Source organism: Candoia aspera, chromosome 12 (assembly GCF_035149785.1).
Source record: "Candoia aspera isolate rCanAsp1 chromosome 12, rCanAsp1.hap2, whole genome shotgun sequence".
Lineage (NCBI taxonomy): Eukaryota > Metazoa > Chordata > Lepidosauria > Squamata > Boidae > Candoia > Candoia aspera.
The window spans coordinates 14,407,065-14,428,380 of NC_086164.1; the positions used below are offsets into that span (position 1 = coordinate 14,407,065).

The 21,316-nt window shown below is 40.8% G+C and overlaps 1 protein-coding gene across 3 annotated transcripts in view; it reads left to right on the top strand.

Moving 5' to 3' along the window:
* Positions 1–17,012, top strand: part of FNDC3A (fibronectin type III domain containing 3A) — a 60,408-nt gene extending 43,396 nt beyond the window's left edge. For 2 of the 3 annotated variants that reach the window (XM_063313649.1, XM_063313650.1), the window contains exons 18-27: positions 1,581–1,686; positions 3,410–3,585; positions 5,397–5,510; positions 7,603–7,752; positions 8,957–9,237; positions 10,195–10,407; positions 11,318–11,484; positions 13,189–13,310; positions 14,217–14,530; positions 15,969–17,012. In XM_063313649.1, the coding sequence (XP_063169719.1) occupies positions 1,581–1,686; positions 3,410–3,585; positions 5,397–5,510; positions 7,603–7,752; positions 8,957–9,237; positions 10,195–10,407; positions 11,318–11,484; positions 13,189–13,310; positions 14,217–14,530; positions 15,969–16,035 (1,710 nt within the window). In that variant the 3' untranslated portion in view covers positions 16,036–17,012. Of the gene's footprint in view, positions 1–1,580; positions 1,687–3,409; positions 3,586–5,396; positions 5,511–7,602; positions 7,753–8,956; positions 9,238–10,194; positions 10,408–11,317; positions 11,485–13,188; positions 13,311–14,216 lie in introns of all 3 variants that reach the window. The other variant, XM_063313651.1, reaches the window with a different exon arrangement.
* Positions 17,013–21,316: the final 4,304 nt, after the last annotated feature.

The window sequence follows — 21,316 nt, forward strand, 5'->3', positions numbered from 1 at the left end:
TTGGTGTCAATTACACTGGCCACGTGACCAGTTTCGTCCTTATTGGGACCCTTTAGGCATGGGTAGATGATGAAATTCAAGGCCACGTAAATGGATTTCCCAGCCAGTCTCCCCTGAAGATCTATTAGAATTCAGATATTTTCCATCATGTACCTTCAAACCTTAATAGAGTAATAGTTCTAAAACCTTTGTGGGAAATAAAAGATTTCTGTTTTTTCTGGGTGTAGAAGTATAAGGACTGGCTAAAGAATTGCGCAAATGATGGAAAAGTTGGAGAAAACCACGTTTATTTCTGTTTCTTTCCAGCATTTTTTCAGATGCTTTCCTTTTGTTTCTTTCCTGGACCTTCATATCTCTGACTGGCTGTGGTTTCAAAATCTGCATGCTTCCTTGGCTTTCCCCATAAGAAAACAGTATCAATCAGATCACCTAAAGCAGGGCTGGATATATAGTGCCCAGATCCCCCCAAAGTCTGTGGGGAGACAATTCTGCCTGATTTTGGGACCTCCACCCCCTCCTTTCAAACAAGGATGAAGAACCCCTTTGGGCTTGTGGGTTACACTGTGACCTGCAAAGGGCCGCAGTGGGCATAGTCAGCAACATTAGCAGAGCAGGTAGTGCTAAAAATTTCTGACCTGTGGGGGGGGGGGTGTTCAACGGCAGTTTTAAGGGCCAAAATGGCCCTTATATGCCCCAATGGGAAAAACTGGCCCAGTTTTTTAGGCTTTGGGAGATTTTAAGTAATGAAGTGGGTGCCTTAAGTTTGCCTTGGAGAGGTTTAAGGCACTCTGTGTTTTTCAAAGGGAAGACTGGCTTCCTGCTTTGTTCCTTAACCCTCACCCAAACAAAGAGAAAAATTTCAGCCCTGCCCACCACAAAACCCCACACCTTAAAAAATGATGCTGATTTTTCTTGCAAGACTTAATCCTTCTCATTTCCCCTTTAACCTCACTCCCTCCACATCCGAACCATCCAAAATTGGCCTTTTTTTTTTTTTACCTTACCCTTTTCATTGTATTATGACATCATGGGCCACATTCCCTGTGGCTGTAAGAGGCCATAAATATATAGTCAGATATGTGGAGCCTGATTGCAGATTGAACTGTCCATCTTTGATTTAAGATATAGATGCAAAAGTGTAGGTGGCAGAGACTGCTTCTTGCCATACAGGTCGAGTTTATGTTTTATATTGATAATGTGCAGTTGCACATTGTCTTTCTTAATGTCATGCTGCAGTTGGAATTTTGAAGTGGAAGGTGGGGATTTTCATACCTACGAGCTAATGTGTTATTTGTAAGCCACCCAGAGTCACTTTTATAGTGAGATGACGGTGTATAAATTCAATCAATCTATCAATCAATAGGAATATAGAAAATCTGAGTCTCTGTTTGCCAGTTAATTGCTTTTATTTGTTTTATTTGTATTTGTTTTTGGGTACGGGCATTTTTGTTTACTTGTTTCTGTGCCCTTCCCAGAGTCACATTTTTTTAGTTGGGTGGCCATCTTTTAAATGCTTGACTGCCTTACTCTACTTCAATGCTTTAAGTAACCCAGTAAGTAACACAGGCATTCTTTTTTAGGCATCTGATGTACTCACTGTTCAGACTGCAGCTGTTCCCCCTGGGCCGTGCCATCCTCCATGCCTGGCTGGCAAAGCCAAGTCTAAGGATATCACACTGCAGTGGGGTAAGATCCCAGATCTTAAGGGTATGGAACATAAAAGTGTATGGGTAATCCAATTAGAATAAAACTATTCTGTAATCCAGAACTTGTGCAGTAAGATACATACATACATACATTTATTTATTTGCTATGCCACCTTTATAATCTTTATAAATAACTCAAGGCGGTGAACATACCTAATACTCCTGCCTCCTCCTATTTTCCCCACAACCACCACCCTGGCTTGGGATAGGGTGGATGCAAATCCCCCGTTTGTGGTGCCTTATATTTTTATGTGTTGCTTGGATTGCTTTCTTGTACTTATTTTGTAGTTCTTTTTGTAATTTGTTCTTGCTTTTATGTTGCTTTTTATTTTTGTGAGCTGCCCAGAATCATTCGGGACTTTGAATGAATGAATGAATGTGTTGAGCCAAAAACACCCCACTCTCTTCTGTAGTAACTAGTGTCCCTTTCTGGGCAGGATAGAAATCCAAGTTAAACATGCTTTGATAAGAACAGGTGGCTTATTTGGGTAGTGCACAGTTTAAAAGCCTTAACCGCTAGACCAAACCAGCTTCCCACAGTTTCATCCAGCCAGACCAGGGAGTGCTGGGGATCGTAGCTGAGCACCACTCGGAAATACATAATTTTTCCACCCTGGAACTAGACCTGCCTCAAGAATTCCCACATCTTCTTTCTCCCTGATATATCAGGGACTCTATACAGCTCATAATAACTTAACAGTGAAGCTTCTGTCCCCAGGGGTTTTAGAACACAGATAAATCATATAGTTCAGGGAAATGTTAGAAAGACCCAATAAAATTTAAGTGGCACTCTAAATAGAGAACACAGAAAAATCAGACTAGACCATGAATAAGCATTAGAAAAGTACACAGATGAAAGGGCACAGCTCCTTTTTCTCTGGCAGTGCTGGTTGAGGAGTGAGGCAGTGAGTTGAGCCATAGGTATGGTGGGGATGGCATCTCTGGAGCTCTGCCTTGGACCTGGAAGCATTTGTTTTCTCTGACCCTGGAAGTTTTTTTCTTCTTTAGCGAAATTTATGACTGCTGGGAAAAACAACAGAACAGCAACCAACATAAGAGAATAACCATCCCTCCACATCACGTAGTTAATTATAATCTTCTTGATTATTTTAAGAATATACTTACTCTGTCAGATTTGCTGATTTGTGGGGGAGAACAATTCATCCCCATGAAAGGTTGAGAGGTCTTGGATCAGGCTTAGTAGAAAAACATTATTGATGGAAATGTTCTTCATTTGGACACAGATTTGGACACATCTTTGTCAGCCACCACAAAGAAAGAGAGAAGGTGGGAGGAAGGAAAAAAGTAAACCTGGAAAGATCACATGTTTTTCGTAGCCTTTTCTGATTTTCAGAGAACCGTAGAGTTAGAATGCACCTGAGGGAACCTCTAGTCCAGCTCTCTGCTCAGCGCTGATCCATGAGAGCAATGTTTTTCAAAGTTGGCAACTTTAAGATGGGTGGACTTCAACTCCCAGAATTCCCCAGCCAGCTGGCTGGGGAATTCTAGGGATTGAAGTCCACCCCTCTTAAAGCTGACAAGTTTGAAAAACATTGCATTAGAGCATCTTTTACAGATGACCTGTCTAATGAGACAACAACAAACTGCTGGCACCTCTGGAGTGAACTTTTCATAGAAAAAGCCAATGTGGTGCACCTTCTTCTAAAAGCACAGTTTGTTCACTATCATATCCTGTTTTGCAGATCCTCCTTCAGTAGATGGGGGCTCAGAAGTATCAGAGTACATCCTAGAAATGGCAAACAATGATCAAGAAGAACGCTGGCAAGCCTACCATGGCCCGGCATTAGAATGCACCGTGAATGGTCTTCTTCCTGGGCGAACGTACTGCTTCTGGATACGGGCAGCCAACAAAGCAGGGGTATGCAGTTTTGTTCTTGCTAGAGAATAAATAGTTTGTTTAAACCTGTGTTTAAACTTGGCGACTTTAAGATGGATGGACTTCAATTCCCTGAATGCCCCAGCCTACATGCTAGCTGGGGAATTGTAGGAGTTGAAGTCCACCCATCTTAAAGTTGCCAAGTTTGAAAAACGCTGGTTTAAAGCATCTGCTGGTACAACACCCAATAGGGTTCTCAGCAACAATCTGGAAACCCAAGTTTTGAACTCTGAACGGTTGGGTGGAAGTATGCTTTTTGCAAAAATTTTAATCAGGATGCTGGATTTCACATTAGGATTAATTTTACTTGCATTTCAGGTTTCCCAGTGAGCCTTTGGATCTGATGAAGCTTTAGCAGTGTTGTATTGCATGTCTGTATCTAATCCTGCTGGAAATGGGTTGCTTTAATTGGATCAAATTGTATGCTGCCCTTCAAAATTGTGGGGGGGGGGGAGATCGTATAAATATCATCTGCCCAGTTCTTCATTCTTCTTGGCTGATTCTTAGTCTCTGGCAGGTAGCCAAGCTGTTTACAGTTCTGATCCAAGAACAGGATTGATTGCTGTTGATAAAGAGTCTATGCCTTGGGTGCTGGTTGTGTTGAACTTTTTTCTCCTGACATTTTTGAATAGACAGATTGTGCAAATTACTAAAATTTTAACCTCTTCTTTGTAAGTAAGTAAGTAAGTAAATGATTAGGCCTCCCCAAGGCTTGCATGATGGAGCTCCCTCCCCAGGCCTTCGGATAGCCCCCAAAAGTTTTGGGTTGGGCTGAGACCACCAGATGTTTTTACCAAATTGCCATTTATACCAAGATAGAAGGAGGCATTATTAAAGCGTATTTAATATTAATTTAAATATAAATGGAATGAGTCTGGGTTTTCCATAGCCCCATGTACTATTTGCCACTTAAATATTTCTGCTCCTGCTTCACTACTCCAAGGCTGGGCATGACCCAGTGTCTTGGAGAAGAGTTGCATCCTTGGTCTACTGTTATTTATGGGTGTATTAAGGGACTGCACATTTTGTTTTTCCTGATAAAGCAAAGCAATATTAGCTCCTGTACAGGAGAAAGAAAACTAGTGGGAGGGAAAGACGATCTTGTAAGATGGGAGTCAGCCCATCTTCCCAATAGTCCTTCTCAGTTGCTTCTTTTACCCTTTCCCAGCAGTTTGGCTGAGGGAAGAAAAAGGGGCATGAAGTTTGGGTCTTTATGGAATTAGCATTCATCAGATAGTGGTTACATAAGGAACCTTAGATTTGATCAGGGCTTTCTTCGACAGGTTTCACCTTGTTGACAGCCTTCCTTGATGGTCTTAAAGGATAATGTTTCTTCCTTGAAACACAAGGTCAGAGGGACCTAGCAGGGACTCCAGAATCAGTTGATTTGGGGTTCTGCAGATTATCAATCCAGCTTAGTTTTCCACATATTTTAATTTGGTAATACACCGATAAAATTTGACTGGTAGAATTGCAGATGGAGATGAACCCCTTTTCATAATGTCTTCAAATATTATTGGAGCAACATGATGATTCAGGCATGGAGCAGTGACTGCACTCTGAAATGGCATATGAATTGAGCCTAAATCAGGGCCAGAAACTAAATCTGGCAGGTTGATTGAAGACAACAAGATCTTGTGGTTCCCCCAAACCAATTGAATCAGTAAAGTCACCAAAACCAGAAGCTTTTTTTGGGAAGCCACTGATGTTGCATTAGTTGAGGTTTATCAATATGTATTGACTTGGTCCATCTCTCAGCCTGTTTATAATTTTAAGGTACTCTTTCCCTGCAGCTTGGCCCTTACTCAGAAAAGGCAGAGATCTCTACAGCTCCAGGGCCCCCAGATCCATGCTCTGTCCCCCTCTTAACTTGCAAAACTGCTACATGTGTAGTAGTCGCATGGGAGGTAAGTTTTTTTCCCTCTTCATACATAGATTCATTCACTTCTTTAATTGCTGCATAACCTCTGGTCAAATGAATTGAAACTGTCTGGAGGCATTTTGGGAGGTGCCATCAGTTCAGTATCTGAGAGGAAACCAACCCTGAATTTAAGACAAACTCAGTCCACCCCAAGATTAGACTGAAATAAAGTTATAAACCTTTAAACCATGCAGAATTAATTTGGGGTTAAATATAAGTTTACAAATAATTATTTTGGGGGTAAATGTCCTCTTCCTTCCAGAGAAATGCAATAATTAAGGTTTTATAGAAAGAGTATTCAGTAAATCAAAGACTGAGGAGTCTTCAGAGTGTCTGCAGTTGACACAGGTGGCACATGCTTTTAGAACATCCCAGAGCTGTTTTGGGGAGCAAGATTTGCCTTCTCTTCCAATCCCCCATTCCATTCTTTGTCAACTGCCACACCGTATCTGTTTTTACAGCACTTCTGAATGATCTCTGTGATACTTTTTTTTACTCCTTTTTGAATTTGTGATCCTTAGGAATGTCACCAAATGCAGGATTATTGCTTTACTGTTGGTTTGCTAGCTTTGTATTTTCTGGGCACTTAAGGCAGTATATATAATAATCTTGAGTGATGCTGTGAACTGTGAAATAACTGCTAACAGGATCGATCAGGGCAGAGCACATTCAAAAGTTGACCTTACTAGAGGAGAAAACCACCAGGCATTAGGCCTTCAGGAGCAGGGCTTGGTCATTCACAGGCCAAATACGAAGGTCAGCCTATCGTTTGATGGCCCAAGAGGTCGTCATTTTTCTGCTGCTGTTAGATACAGCCTCTCTGAAACTGAGGGTGATGTGAACCGTCTCACACATATTATTACATTGTAAATTTTATAGGGACATTAGGTCAATCTACTTTTTTCCCCTAATAGATAAATATCCTGGGAATCCAGATACTTTTTATGTGAACCATCTCCTTCAGGATCTAAAACCATACATTAGGTGTGCGGTAGCCAAATTTTGTGTCGCTGCAACGAAAATAAGACAAAACCGGCTAAAGAAGTTATTACCCTTGTTTTAAATATTACTTTTAAATTAAAATATCTTTCTTAATAAATTGTTAGGGAAGATGCAGACAGGAACAGCATACACTGAAGGGCACAACCAAGTAGCTGGCATTGTGTACAGGAACATCTGCACGGTGTATGGGCTAGACCCTCCCAAGTCCCGATGGGAGATTCCACAGAAAGTTGTGGAGAATGACAGGGCTACGGTCCTGTGGGACGTCCAGATTCAGATGGACAGGCAGGTACTGGCCAGTCAACTGGACATCGTGCTAGTAGACAAGGACCAGAAGACACCATTGGTGATAGATGTAGTGGTGACAAGTGAAAGCAACATTAGAAAGAGGGCCTGTGAGAAGCTGGAGAAGTTCCAGGGCCTGAAGAAGGAACTAGAGAGGATGTGGAAAGTGAAGGCCAAAGTGGTCCCAGTGGTGGTAGGGGCACTTGGGGCTGTGACCCCCAAGCTGGGAGAGTAGCTCCAACAGATCCCAGGAGCAACCTCAGAGCTCTCTGTCCAGAAGAGTGCAGTGCTAGGAACAGCCAAGTTCCTGTGCAGAACCCTCAAACTCCCAGGCCTCTGGTGGAGGACCTGAGGCTGAGGAAGACACATACCACCCATAGGGGTGAGAAGGGATTTTTTATATATATAATTTTTTATTTTATACTTCCTAATGTTTTAAATTCACACTACGTGGGTAACAAATGTATCAATATAGTAATAGAGGAGTGAATGCTCTATCACTATGTGATCTATTTTATTAGTTGGTTGTATATTATTGTATCTCTTTGTTTTACTCTGTTTTGTCCTTTTAAATTTTCCTGGTCATTGACTGAATAAAGATTGATTGATTGATTGAGGGTGATGTGCTCCTTCTTCCTCCCAAACAGTCCCCTCCCGCCCCTTTTGCAGAAAGTTTGGGTTATAAACCACATCAATGAATAAAGGTGCCACAGCAATCTTTTATCAAATTCATCTGCAATTTATAAATTCAAATGTTAAATTCTAAACCCTTTCTTTCTAATTTCTCCAAGAGTCCACCATGTAATGGGGCAGAAATTAGTGAATACAGACTGGAATGGGGCCAGATGGAAGGATCGATGCATATAGTCTATGCTGGCCCTCTTCTGTGCTACGAAGTGAAGGGACTTACCCCTGCAACCACATATTATTGCAGAGTACAGGTATGTACATGTAGCTTTGGGAGGCAGCATTTTTTTCTGAGGTTTTAAAACATGACATTATCTTAAGCCCTGAGCTGTGTTCAGTGAGCAAAATAAATTGAAATCTTTCGATGCTAGTGCAAGCCGGAAACGTCTTAAACGATTCATTGCTCTGCAAAAAATGGATGCTGTCGGATTTCAGCATCAGGCACAATTGGATCCTTCCATTTCTCGGAATGCAATGTAGCCAAATTCCATATCCTCAGAAAAATAATTTCTGATAACTGGGACTGCTCTAAAGATCAGCCAGACCTTTGCTGTAAAGGTATAAAGTCTCCTTCAGGTCAAACTTGAGTCCTAGCGATCTCATGAATATATCCATGTGAGATTTTTGGCAACAGAAGTGACTTTGTCATTTCTTTCTTCTGAGATATTTTTTGAACTCCTTATTCTAACCTGCAGCAATGGGATTTTCTGATACTCCCCGGTTTTCTGGCAATTTTTTTCCCAGTACAGTATCCTCTAGATCAACTAGGTGCTGCCATCTAGTGTAGCAGAAATGTATAACAGTTCCAGAATATTAAAATTTAAGAGAAAAGAGAATGTATCTAAGTCAAACGGAAATTCAGTATGTCAGTTCGTGATAAAACTCCATGCAAGATGTGGAGTTGAAAAACAATGTCAAAATATTGTTATGACATGTCCAGATCTTTTCTGCAGCCGTACAGTAGCATTTGTTAGAAAGTAAAATGTTGAGTAACATAACATGTTTCAGCTGGACTTTTTTCAGTGGTGTAAAGTTGGTACTACCCAATGTTTCCATTCCAATTCAGAGTTGTATAAAGGTACAAGAATGCTAAGATTAACATTGGCTTGTATTTCTTAAGTACAAGAAATCTCAAAATAGTAATACTTCTCTTTGTGGCCCTGATCAGCCTTTTCAACCTCAGTTGCTCGTGCTGGCTAGGAAGATGGGCTTTCTAGCCAAAAGCAATAGATTGAACTCATTTCTAGGATGATTGTGCTCAGTATTACTGGCCTAGCTATTATTTGGGATTAAATGCACATCCAGGGTGTCCGTGTATTTGGCCATGCTGGTTGGGAATTAGGGGAGTCGAAATCCAAAACATCTGGAGAACATTGGTGTGGAGCAAGCTGTGGTCCTTGATGCAGATGGTTGACACTTCACACTTTTGGTTCACACTTCTGCCTTTTTGCTCTTCAGGCTGTGAATTTAGCTGGTGCTGGATTATTTGGGGAAATCAGCACGGTGACAACCCCCGCTTCGGTGCCAGCTGCGGTGGCAGTATTGAACTTGCTCGAAGAAGACCAGTTGGAAGCTACTCTTCCTCTCTCCACGTGCCTTGCTCTTCACTGGGAAGAGCCTTGTTGCCACGGGGCAGAGATCATCGGCTACCACATAGAGTATGGGGAGAAACAGGTCTTAACAGTCAACCGAGTCACAAGCCATGTTCTGGAGAACCTGCAACCTGACACTTTATACAGGTGATTAGTGGCCTTTGATCGCAGGACAGGCAGTTGAACAGGTCAACTAGTGTTCGAAGACTTTTTAATTTTAGTTGCTTTTAATACTACAGCCAACATGCATGAAAGCGGCTAGCATCGTAAGTCAACTTTAATAAGGAGTGGGAAACACAGAAAAATGTGCTTTTGTTTGTATTGAATTGCAGTTATGGGAACATGAGTTACTTCAAAATAGGGGTGACCTTTTTCAGACTTCTTTTTTTTCTAATAGGGATTGCTCCCCACTCTTCAGATACCTTTTCCCCCTGGCAGGAAGAAAGGAATAAAATTCACCTTCTTGTTTCCCTGAAGCTGGGAGTTTTAAATTTTAAAATTTGTGGGTTTTTTCCCCCAGCACAAAGCCTGTTCACCCATGGCGGCTACCTTGTTCAAACTCCTCCCGCATTCTCATAACATATACTTACAGAAACGTGAAAATTGCACTCTGTATTATCTGCCCTCTTGCATTGCCTTCCGTTTGAGAAAGTGAACTGGAAAAGTTACTGCAAGTAGAGGAGAGGGGAAGATGATGCAGGCTTCCCATCTTCGGAGTCAGCCTGCAGAAGCAAAATAGTTTTGCAAAGTATATGGGGAGATTTTCCTTCTGAGAAGTCACTGGAAGGGGCAGGAATTTAGTCTGCGTGTTTTTGTCACTGATGGAGTTTTTGCCAGTCCAGCAACCAATGTTGAGTGTTGAAAACTGACACATCTGTAAAGCTTTTCTATCAGGAGAAAATAAGGCTAGAACCCTTCTCCTTGCCTCTCAATTTTCTGTGGGGAAGGAATATTTTGGTTGGAAGAACATTGGACGGAATGGCATGGAATATGCAACTGTGTCTCTTCTCTTCCCCCCACCCCCCATGCATCACTCCTTGATGTAAATTAATCAGAGCAAATATCTTCTCCTCGCATCAACTTTTTCTCCTCACTCCCTCTTAGAATCCGAATTCAGGCCTTCAACAGTCTCGGAACTGGTCCTTTCAGCCCATCCATTAAAGCGAAAACAAAGCCTTTGCCTCCAGACCCTCCACACTTGGAATGTGTCGTCTTCAGTTACCAGAGCCTTAAGCTGAAGTGGGGTGAAGGGCCCAGCAGAGCTTTAATTGCCAATCCCACCCAGTTCAATTTACAGATGGAAGACAGGCTTGGCAGGTGAGATAAAACTCGGGATATATTGGCCTCTTCATGTCTGGGTTCACATTATAAGGGGGTAAGTTTCATTTAAGTGGCAGTTCAAGCTTTACAGAAACAATAAATTTACCCCAATTCTCCCTTGCATGGAGAGCAATGAAAAGACATATTCCCTCTCCCCTTTACCTTCAGTGTCCTCAAGATGGCTACTTATATACCTATAACAGTCCAAAAATACATTTTTATGAGGTTCCCATCATCCAGTTGAATGCCTGGAGCTACAGTCCTGTCCCCTTAGATGTCCCGGAGATACTGAATGGTGTAATCAGGGAGATGAATGTGTCCAATGGATGGGAAGTGAAAGGCAGCACTCGTCAAAACCCAAATACCTAATTAAGTGCACTTATTTGAGATATTTGTATACCACTTTCCATTAACAAAACAAAACAAAAAAATCTCTATGTCTGCCATGACAAATGAATGAAAACAAATCTTTAATTGGGAAAATAGTCATCATGAGTGGTGCTCACTTATTATATCTTGCTGGAACATGTGATCTTCAGAGATTTTTTCGTCCTCAGAATGTTGCTCAGTCTTTGCCATTTGATAAGGTTTGCGTCTGGTTTGGAAGATAACCAGAGTTATACTGATAACATTCAAGCTAGTAGTGAAGCACCACTGTCAGACAGCTGTTGACTGTTTCAGGCCGTGCTACGAACATTAATAGGACTCAACAAGTGGCTGCCTTTGGGGTTTACTGGCTGAATCAAGAATGCTTAAGGAACTTGAGCAAATAATTATTCTTTGGAAGTTAAAGGACATCGTATTTGATAGACAAAACCTTTCAGGGTGACTGTCTTTAAAAGAAATAAGCCAGCATGGGGGATTAGAGTTCAGAGTCATTACAGATATTTTTCTTCTCCTGTTTCAGATTCATCACTGTCTACAGTGGACCTTGCCACACCTATAAAGTACAGCGGCTTAGTGAGTCTACAACATATTATTTTAAAATCCAGGCGTGCAATGACGCAGGTGAAGGAGACTTTTCCAAAGTTTATGCATTTGCCACAACCAAATCTCCACCGCCTGCAATGAAAGGTGAGGGGCATTTGTCACGTGTTAACGAATGAAGGGCGCTCACCGTTTAAGCAAAAACATTTGACCCGTTAAAAGGAGAGATGCTTCAATACATAACTGTTGGCTTATGCTTTGATAAATGATACTTAAAAGCAAAACAGTAGGGTTTAGCCAAAAAAAAAAGGAAAAGTTTACAAAATTGCACAGCTGGGCAGGATGCAAGTGCTTGGCTATCTCTGAATGTGGAGATGTTTGCTTGATTTATTACATTATTTATCTACTATTAACTCCAGATGGATTCCTCAGAGTTACATATATCCAGGCTCAACAAACTCCCCAATATTAATATTACAGCAGGTTCCTAGATTATAACCAAGTACCGTCCTTCTTCCTGTCCTGACCCAGCAACATTAGAAACTTAATATTTTTTAGAATGCTTGTGTTTTTTCCTGCCTTTTTAAAAGCCAGTAGGGTCCCTTTCAGATATCTGAGGGAAGCTGTTGCTTAGCTATGTTCTTCTTGCCTCTCCCCTGCCCCCCCCCCCACCTTTTTGGCTACCCAATATAGTTTTGAAAGAAACTAGGTACTTGTTTAGTTAAAGGCAGGGTGTTTCTCCTCTTTTTGCATTGCTTTAGAAAAAAATTAAGATGACCTCCAGATAGAGTATAAAATGAGCTGAAATACAGAAGACACAGTAACTGAACCATTCAAAAGATTCAGTATTATTCATAATCCCCCCCAAAGAGAGTAATATAACCCGGTGGGATAGTAACAGGAGGAGGAGTTAAAATTGTCCAAGAAGAATTTCATAGCTGATTTCAGCAGCATCCTCTTAGTCATTCATTTCCATCAAATGTGCATTTGGAACAGTGCGAATCAACCTTGTAAGATCATTTTAATGTGCCGAGGCTCAACTGGATGGAAGAAGAGGAGGAATAGATTTTGCTACAGTGATCCCAAACCAAACTGTACTTTCAAATCCTTTAAATCATGTGTATATTGTCATGTTAATCATGTGTATATTCTTCAGCATGAAATGTAGTATTGGAATTTTTTCTGTTTTTCTCTTCATACTGCTCCTGTTTTCTTGATGCATTAGATGTTGCATGTTGGATAAAAGCAACTGCTTCCCTTGGAGAAGCAAGATCCATACCACATTAGGTTGGCTATTACCAAATATTTAGAACTTCAGAACAGGATTTTATTTCTATGGGCAGAAATAAAAAAAAAACTTTTATTGCTTGTAATGAAAGCCAGCAGAATTCATCACAGAGTTTAGGGGCATAGAATCATAGGAAGGAAAGCAGATCAAGTTCCAGTTTGCCTTAGGATGTATTGGGCAGTCTTTTGCAAGCTGTTAGCATGGCTCAGTTAGCACCAACTCTTAAAAGTATAATGTGGTTTGTTTTTTCTCATTGTATACTTTCAAACCAGCTGTTCCTTCAACAAAGCATGGTTTAGTTCAGTGTGTGACTCAATCTAAAGATCCCTCCAGGTCACCCTGAGGTTATAATTCTAGTCATATTTCTCCGTCACAGTGCCCTCTAAATGATTGGGAATTGTGGAGGTTGCCTTTCCAAAACACTGAGGTGGGGAAGGCTGAAACGCAGAGTTTACTCACCATTCAGGGAGACTGATAATGCATGCTTGTTATTATTATTAGCTAAAGGAGGATAATATTTAGGATGAATATTTAAGTTCCAAGTTATGGATCTTCAATTGCAGCACCCAAAGTCCATCAGCTGGGAGACAACGTCTGCGAGGTCACCTGGGAGCCTTTACAGCCAATGAAAGGCGATGCCATTGTTTACATATTGCAGCTTGCCACTGGGAGAGAAGTGGATCAGGTAATCCCAGAATGATCTTTTTTACAGATATTATGGGGAAGTGGTTCTTGTCCCCCTGAACAACTCTTAATGCATTGTATAAAGGGCCCTCATTATCACACAGATGTTTCTTCCAAATGGCGGCCTCTCACTTAGTATAATCAAGATCAGGCTGAATCATAGTTTATCGGGTGCTGTGTAACCTACTACCTGAATCCATCCACCTACCGATTCACCTGGAAGTTGCCCAGACTGGAAAACACTATGTTAGATGTATTCCAGATTGCAAGTGATCTGAAGTTGGAAATTTGGAAATGACCATTCCTCCGTGGTAAAGCATCTACTTCTCAAGTAGAAGGTGCCAGGATTTCCTTGAAGGGCCAGAAAGGACTTCTGTCTGAACCCCAAGAAGAGAGCCGCCACCAGTTAATGCAAGTGATACAGAGTTTATAGACCAGTGGGCCATTCAGTATAAGGTGGCATTTAGGGTCCCCAGCAAGATAGCCACAGGCGCCAAGGTACACATGCCCAGGTCTTTCAGGAACCAGGCTGTATGCCCCATCTGATGTTTTAGACATTTCTAAAAGTGGTGTGCCCCAGAGCAAAAGCCCAGTTCCAAGCACAGCTTTATTTCCAAGTGGCCGCAATGCATAGCGTGTTTGAAGGAGGGCCCACCTGCCATTCCAGAAGCAGAGATTTGCTTAGATAGAAGCACCTGAGAGACATTGAGGCAGTGTAGCGACCAGCAACCACCTCACCAATCTGTTTTCCAGTCAGCGGGTGTTCCAAAACTGTCCATACCCATTTTGGGAACATGACCAGAACATCTCAGATGGGCCCCAGAGGTTGAACATTTCTGGAACCTTAGTGGAATCCAGTTGCCTTTTTCTCAAATTCGTTGTCTCTCTTCTCCTGCCGTTCCCTCAGCTCTACAAGGGACCAGAGACTTCCTTCCGCATCCCCAGCGTGCAAACGAACTGTGAATATCGATTCAGGGTGTGCGCTGGGCGCCAATATCAGGACTCCACTGGATGGCAAGAACTCTTTGGCCCATACAGCCCAAGCACCCCCTTCTCATCTCAGAAACAGGAGCTGCTTTTGCAGTGTTCAGACCCAGGCCCCGAACTCCTGAAAAGCCAGCGGAAGGCGCTCAGCGACGAACAGTTTGCGTTTCTGCTCCTTATAATCTTCGCAACAGTTGCCATTTTGTTCGCTGTTATCATTCAGTACTTTGTGATCAAGTAAGTCAGTGGCCACGAGAAGTGACTTCATTACTCCACTTATAATTTTTCATACGGAAGTTTTACGCCTTGGGTATTTATGTAAATTCCAATTAAAACGCTAGTTGGGAATGATGGTATAAGACACACATTTCCATTTTTTGCTGCTGACTAACAGGTTGGATGGACAGATCTCCTCCTCCTCCTCCCCCCACCACCACAACCTTCCCTTCAGGGGCCAGAGAAGCTGGGGGTGGGGGGAGAGGAGGCAGGGCAGACTGAAGCAAAGAACATCCCTATGACAGCACAGTGGTGCATCTCCTAATCAGGGTTAGCTGTTTAAAACGGCAAAAAAAAAAAAAACACAGAAAAAAGCTGCCTTAATTCTCAGAGTTTGACTTAATTCTCACCGTAAGATCTGAATTCTCAAGGATAGCAAGGAGGGAGGGTGGGTGACGAGCCCTGTTGCTCCAGGGTTGGGGAACATGGGATGCAGCAGCAGTGATGCTTACACTTAAGACCGCTTTGTCTTCTAGGACGCAGCTAGAGTAGGCCACCTCTGATCAGCTGTAGGTAAAAATCCAACCCAAACATCTGTGTTGACTTCTAGCGATTGTGCGACGTTTATTTTTTCCAGTTCTTTTAACTGGGAGGGTTCCTGGAGGCCACTGTCCCTTCCAGAGTCCAGGGCAGCAGCAGGTGTCAGCATTTGAGTTTTTAATCCATGGTGCCCAAGGCATCAAACTTACCCGCACGCAAAGGGATTTGCTTTGGTCTGAAATGTGGCAAGAGGCTCCCCCCTTCCAGAACTGTCCATTTCCGGCTGAAAGGCACTCCCTCGTAAAACCGTTGGCCCAACTCACCGTCTGCTCTCAGCGCCTGAGAGACGAGGAACACCCTGTGCTTCTCCCTTAAACCGCTGCCGCGCGGGTTTTCTTTGTTTTCCGAGGAAAAGCACAGCATTTTTTTTTTGTCTTTAATGAGAACAAAAAGGAAAAAAAGGTGCATTTATGATAAATGTTTCACTATTTGGCTCAAACTGAGCAAAGATGTTTTTGTACTATTCTTAACATGAAATTAAAAATCAACTCTGGGGGATTTTTTCGTTTGGTTGGTTTCTCGGGGCGCCCTTCTAACGTCATCCAGCTGATCAAGTCACATGTGAAAATTCCTCCCCCCCCCCCCCAAAAAAAAGGTTAGGTCTAAGTTTTAACGTAATAGTCGCCTCTTTCGTAGCAGTTTGGTGTTCCACCGTTTTGTCCTGTGAGTCAAGTCTTTCCGGTTTGGGATGAAAATTTCAGTGACATCTTGGGCTTTGGGTCCAGTCGTGTTTTGTTTCATTTCTTTGTTTGTGGGGTGGGGTGGGGCGAATATCATGCACTACGGAGGGCCTGTTCTTTGTAATGCCTCTGCAGCAAGTACCTGTAAAATAAAAGGAATTGAACGTTGTCTTTAACAGTCATGCTGCTTTGAAAGCAAGAAACCACCCATTTTGTTCTTTGGGAGAAGAACTGCAAAAAGACTAGGCATTTTGTTGAGTTTTACGTTTTGGTAGGGACTGAAAAGCTACACCTTAACGAAACATCTGAATGCTTGTACTTGTATATGGGACAGTGGATGTAACTTGTAAACTCATTTTTAGCTTGAAACCTGTCTGTTTCCAAACAATAGAACTGGCTGTTGATTCATCCTGATAGCTGATGGTTTGTGGCCTTGTGTTTGCATTTCACACCTGGGGGAAAAACACACACACACACAAATGATATCATATCACTTACTATCTTAAAAGTAGATTTATGGTGCAATCTGAAATTTATCTTTTTTTCCCCCCAAAAAATGTACTCTCCTCTTTTATGTGATCTATTTATTTTGATTTTAAAAAAAAATTCTGGAAAATGTATGTTTGAATGTATTGTTCTACTTGTAGCAGAACTTTTAAGTTAATCATTTATTGTAATGGAAGCCTCTGCTCAGTGTTGAAAAGAGTTTTATACAAATGTTTGTGTCTTTAGTTTGCAGAAACGTTTACAACCTGTTCTCCATTTCCTTTCATACTTCACTTTTTTATAAAATGAAAATAGATTGTCTTCAGCAGATTTCTGTTGCGAAAGTGACAAAAAAAAAAGGTGGGGAGGGGAAAATCTCACTGAATTGGCAATAGTGTGAGAGGTACATTTTTTAAATTAGGTTTTCTGAATAAAATACTAACCAAAATTATGACTTCCTAGAAAGTTAAATATTTAATTTGTATTTGTAATTGCCACAAAATGTTTATATTTCCAGGAAGTTTACTGGAAAGCATAATGTAGAATTTTATATTTACAGCTATACATTCCAGATTGATGTACCTAGTGGCATTAATGTATTAGATCTCTTCTTCTCTTGTATTGTAATTTTGCTGTATTTCATACTTATGTTAAACCTGCCAGGAATCGTATTACTAAATTGTAACTATCAAATAGATAATATATTTAATATGGCCAATAAAAATAAAAAATTGTTCGCGTTTCGGATTGTGGAATCACTGTGTGTAATCTATTACATATCATACTGGGCAGTGTGCAAAAAATTGGCCAGAGCCATAGACCAAACCCCTTCCCTACCATGCTGTATTTCTTTTTTAACACCATCCACAAAAAACATCATAAGTTTTCCATCTTCACATGGATGAAATGTGAAGATGGATCCTTGCACCTTACACATGTGTATCTTGTTTATTACTCCATGGACACGACTGAATATTGATATATTTTCAACCAGCTGCTATCAAAGTTAATGTTCAAATTACCTGGCCCTGGTGCCCTCTAACCTCAGAACATGGTTATCTAGAGAGCATCAACTGAGCTGGTCTACGTGACACTGATGTCCTTTGAAATACTTCTGCATCGGATGATCTGCAGCCTGACCATTACAATCAGAAGAGCTGGCATTTTTAGAACTGCCAAAGACCTGATGCTAAAACATGGGGAGAAAATTTCATCTGCTCTCTGGTTTTAAAATTATTTATAATTTAAATCTTCTTATAATTTGTTTAAAATTATTACTACAGTTAAAGAGGAAGCATTAAAGGAGCAAACAACCAAAAACAACAATCCGGAAGCCAGTGCTTCCCTTATACTTTTATACACTGTTAAATGTTTGATTTCTACAAAGTACATCTTCAGCTTTTTGCAGCATGATACTGCACAGTGTGCAGGAGGAGGCATTTATGCAAATTAAACAACTAAATGCATCCCAAAGCAACACAACGACTGGTACTCTATTTCTGCTGCTGCATCCTTTTTTTTTTAAAAAAAAGTGATTTTACATTAGAAAGCCCTGTTTGCATTTGATTTCATGAACAGTAGGACTGCCCAGTGGTTCCAACGCAACACCTCTCTGCAACGCGTTAAAGTAGGCATACTACATCCCCTCCTTAGAGATGATAAGGATTGTACTCTGGCAGATCTGGAGTGAGACAGGTTTGGCTAGAATGGGAAAATCGGCTACGCCTTCAACTCCTAATTAGAAAGCAATTAGCTCCTCTTGGGGGAAGGGGAAGCTAATGCAATTTCAAAAAAAAAAGGGAGTGTATGTAGAGGGAGAAATAGGGCTGAACAGATTTTCCTCTCCAAGTCAGGGAAAAGTCTTACAAGAGGAGGAATTTGATTTGGATTCCAGAACAATAGTTAACAGTAATCAATATATCAATACAAGAAATATTAAAAACAAATCGAACCTTGACAAAATCAGCCAAGATTAAGAATTACATTCTGTTTGGAAGAATGTTGGATCCCTGAGTAAACGATGTCAATGTTATTTTGAATTATATTCCAAGATTGTGGAAGCTGACTGTTTTTTTAAGAGTTATATTGGGCGTGGGAAATAGCAGAGACACTTAGATTGAGAGATTGGAAAAGTACTGTAACTCCAAATAGAAAGTACTAGATTGAAATAATGTGTAATCTATCCATTTTTGAAAAGGCTTTTTTGTATTAACCCCCCTACCCAAACCCCCCCACAATATTTGACATAGATTTTATAATATTTTACAAGAATATTTTACATAATACTCTATGCACAATTTAGTATATTGTTATATGACTGAATATACACTTCATATTAATTTAGAAACGTACTAGTTTTTTGCATATTCACAATGAATTTGATACTTGCCTTCCATTTATATTCCTTCTGTTCCAATTGCATATCAATTGTCCTGTTTAAATTCTGCATCCATTTAATCATGCAATTTTTGACATGTTCAATTTCTCAATCATATTTCTGTAACACTTTACATTTAAGACCTAAATGTAAAGTTGTTGTGACTTTTGTGTTAGAAGCATTTCAATTTGGTCAAACCTTTAAGTATGCCACCTTGTTTTGTAGTTCCTTTTGAACCATACTATTTTAAGTTATAGAGACTAAAGAGATGCGACCCTACCAAGGAGAAAGTCTTAAAATATTTCATCTTTCTTTTATTAAAGCAAAAATAAATTAAAATTGAATAGATCTCCAGGATCAAATGTTTTTTCTGCAATATACTATAAGACTTTCTAAGAAATTTCAACAAAACTATTAACTCAGGTAATGGATGAGATACAATAATGTATTTTTGTCTTCATGGCATATTTTTTAATTTATAAGGAGGGGAATGACCCACCTGTTTAGAGTCTTCTGGGCCTATCTCCTTATTAAATACAGACAATAAACTTTATGGCTGTTCTAACAAAGAGGCTAAATTATGTCTTTAGCTGACATAATTTGCCCTGATCAGACTGCATTAGTCCCAAAGAGATACATGAGAAGTCCTATCAGATATATTTTGAGTGCCACTGACAGTATTAAGCAGAAAAGTAGGAAAGGGGCCTTTAATTTTTCATGAAGTGAAATGAATATGGATTGGCCTTTTATATTCTTGAAAAATATGAATTGTGGCTCGAATTTTCTTTCATAAAGTATTTACAATGAAGAGTCTAAGAATTCCATCTAGTGGGGTCCTGGAAGCGTGCCTTCTCTGCAGTAGCTCCCACCCTTTGGAACATCCTTCCCCCAGAGGTGAGGCAGGCCCCCTCACTTCTGGACTTTCAAAAAAAGATTAAAGACCTGGTTTTGCCAGCAGGCTTGGAACGGGAGGGGGCTAGCCACACCTGGGGATGGCTCGCACCCTAGAGTGATTTTCGATGGACCTATTACACTCATGGACTGATTAAGAACTCTCAGCCATCTAGATTCCATCACATTTTTTTTTAGTTTTATTGTATTTATAACTGTTCTGGTTTTAATTCTATTTTATTATAAACCACCCAGAGTCCCTCCTTGGGAGGGAGATGGACGGTGATAAAGTTTGATAAATAAACAAACAAACAGCACACGGAATGCAATTGCAAAAATGTATAAACACAAAAGGGTCAAATCTTCTGTATTTATGGCATGGGAACCGCTGGGTGTAGGAAGGAAACAGTAAAATTTAAGGAATCGAACTGGCAAATCAAGAGCATAAAATAAAATTATATGCTGATGATGCTGTATGGCCAGTTGCTCTTCCAAAGGATTGCAATATACAACACGATGGTTCGGTATCAGGATACCAGATTGAGAAGAATAAATTGTGGATATTTAGACAGAATCTATCTGAACAGGAAAAACAACATTTGAAACAAACAACATGATTTGATATCACTGTTAAACTGGTTAAGTAAAAGCATTAAACAGATCAGTATTAAACTGGTCAATTTACTGAACTAGAAACAAAGACTTCCTCAAAAATAATTATCTATAGAGCTGGAAAAATATAATGGCTGATATTCCAAGATGGGAAAATGGGAAAGGATGGAGAAGAGAATCAAATACATTTTTCTTCTCTTCAAGGATAAGGGCAAGGCAGCTTCCGTATTTTGTCTGTTCCATGGATCGTCTTGAATAGGTAGCAACTGTGAAGAGAAAGGACCTTCATGGCTAGGATATGGGGATGAGGGTGGAGGCTGTTCCCACTTACCAAGGCCCTCTGAAAACAGGGACCCTGAAGCTGTGGTGCCAAGCATGTTCTCCCAAGCTTTTCTTTAGCTCGGCCTCCAGTTTGATCTGAAGACCCTGCTCTGCGCTAGCAAAGCGGACTGAATATCTTGGGTGCTGCTATTTGTTTATTGTTATTTTTCTAAATGTTTTTAGAAACTTTCACATTTCACGTAATGTTGTGCTCCACACAGAGAACATACATGGAGTAGAAACAGAAAGAGCAACAGTTTCGGATCCACCTTAACAGCTTTAATGCATCTCACCAAATCAAAGTCCTAAGTCAGCCACCAAAGACAGCCATCTAGACCAGTTTCTTACCTCCAGCTTGCAAAAGTGGCTCCTTTAGACAATTTGCAGACCTTCACGAGGGAGGGTGGATTTTCTGCAGGAAGTTGTGGTCAGTGGTTCCCAGTAAATCAGCAGCGGGGTTCTTTAAAAGAAGAAAATTGTCAGAAAATAAACAAGAACCACATCCCTTTGCTGGGTGCCCAGGAAAATCCAGTTAAGGGCCATCTCAGCTGGAGAAACTGTTCCCTCCCCACCACAGAGAAACTTAACAAATTTCCCACCCTCGCCTTTCATTTTCATCCATCAGTATGTTCTGCCATTTAAACAGCTCAGCCTGCCTCTTCTACTCCTCCATAATGTATCCACCAGAGTGAAGAGCACCCAACATTACCTGGGAAGGATAAGAAGAGGATGGAGATTCTGCAGACCTGGTTCAAAAGCCCCCATTAAAACTGGACAAGCAAGAGCATTTCACTTGAGGTGTCTCCTCCCTTCCTCCAGGATGTCACACATGCCACAGGT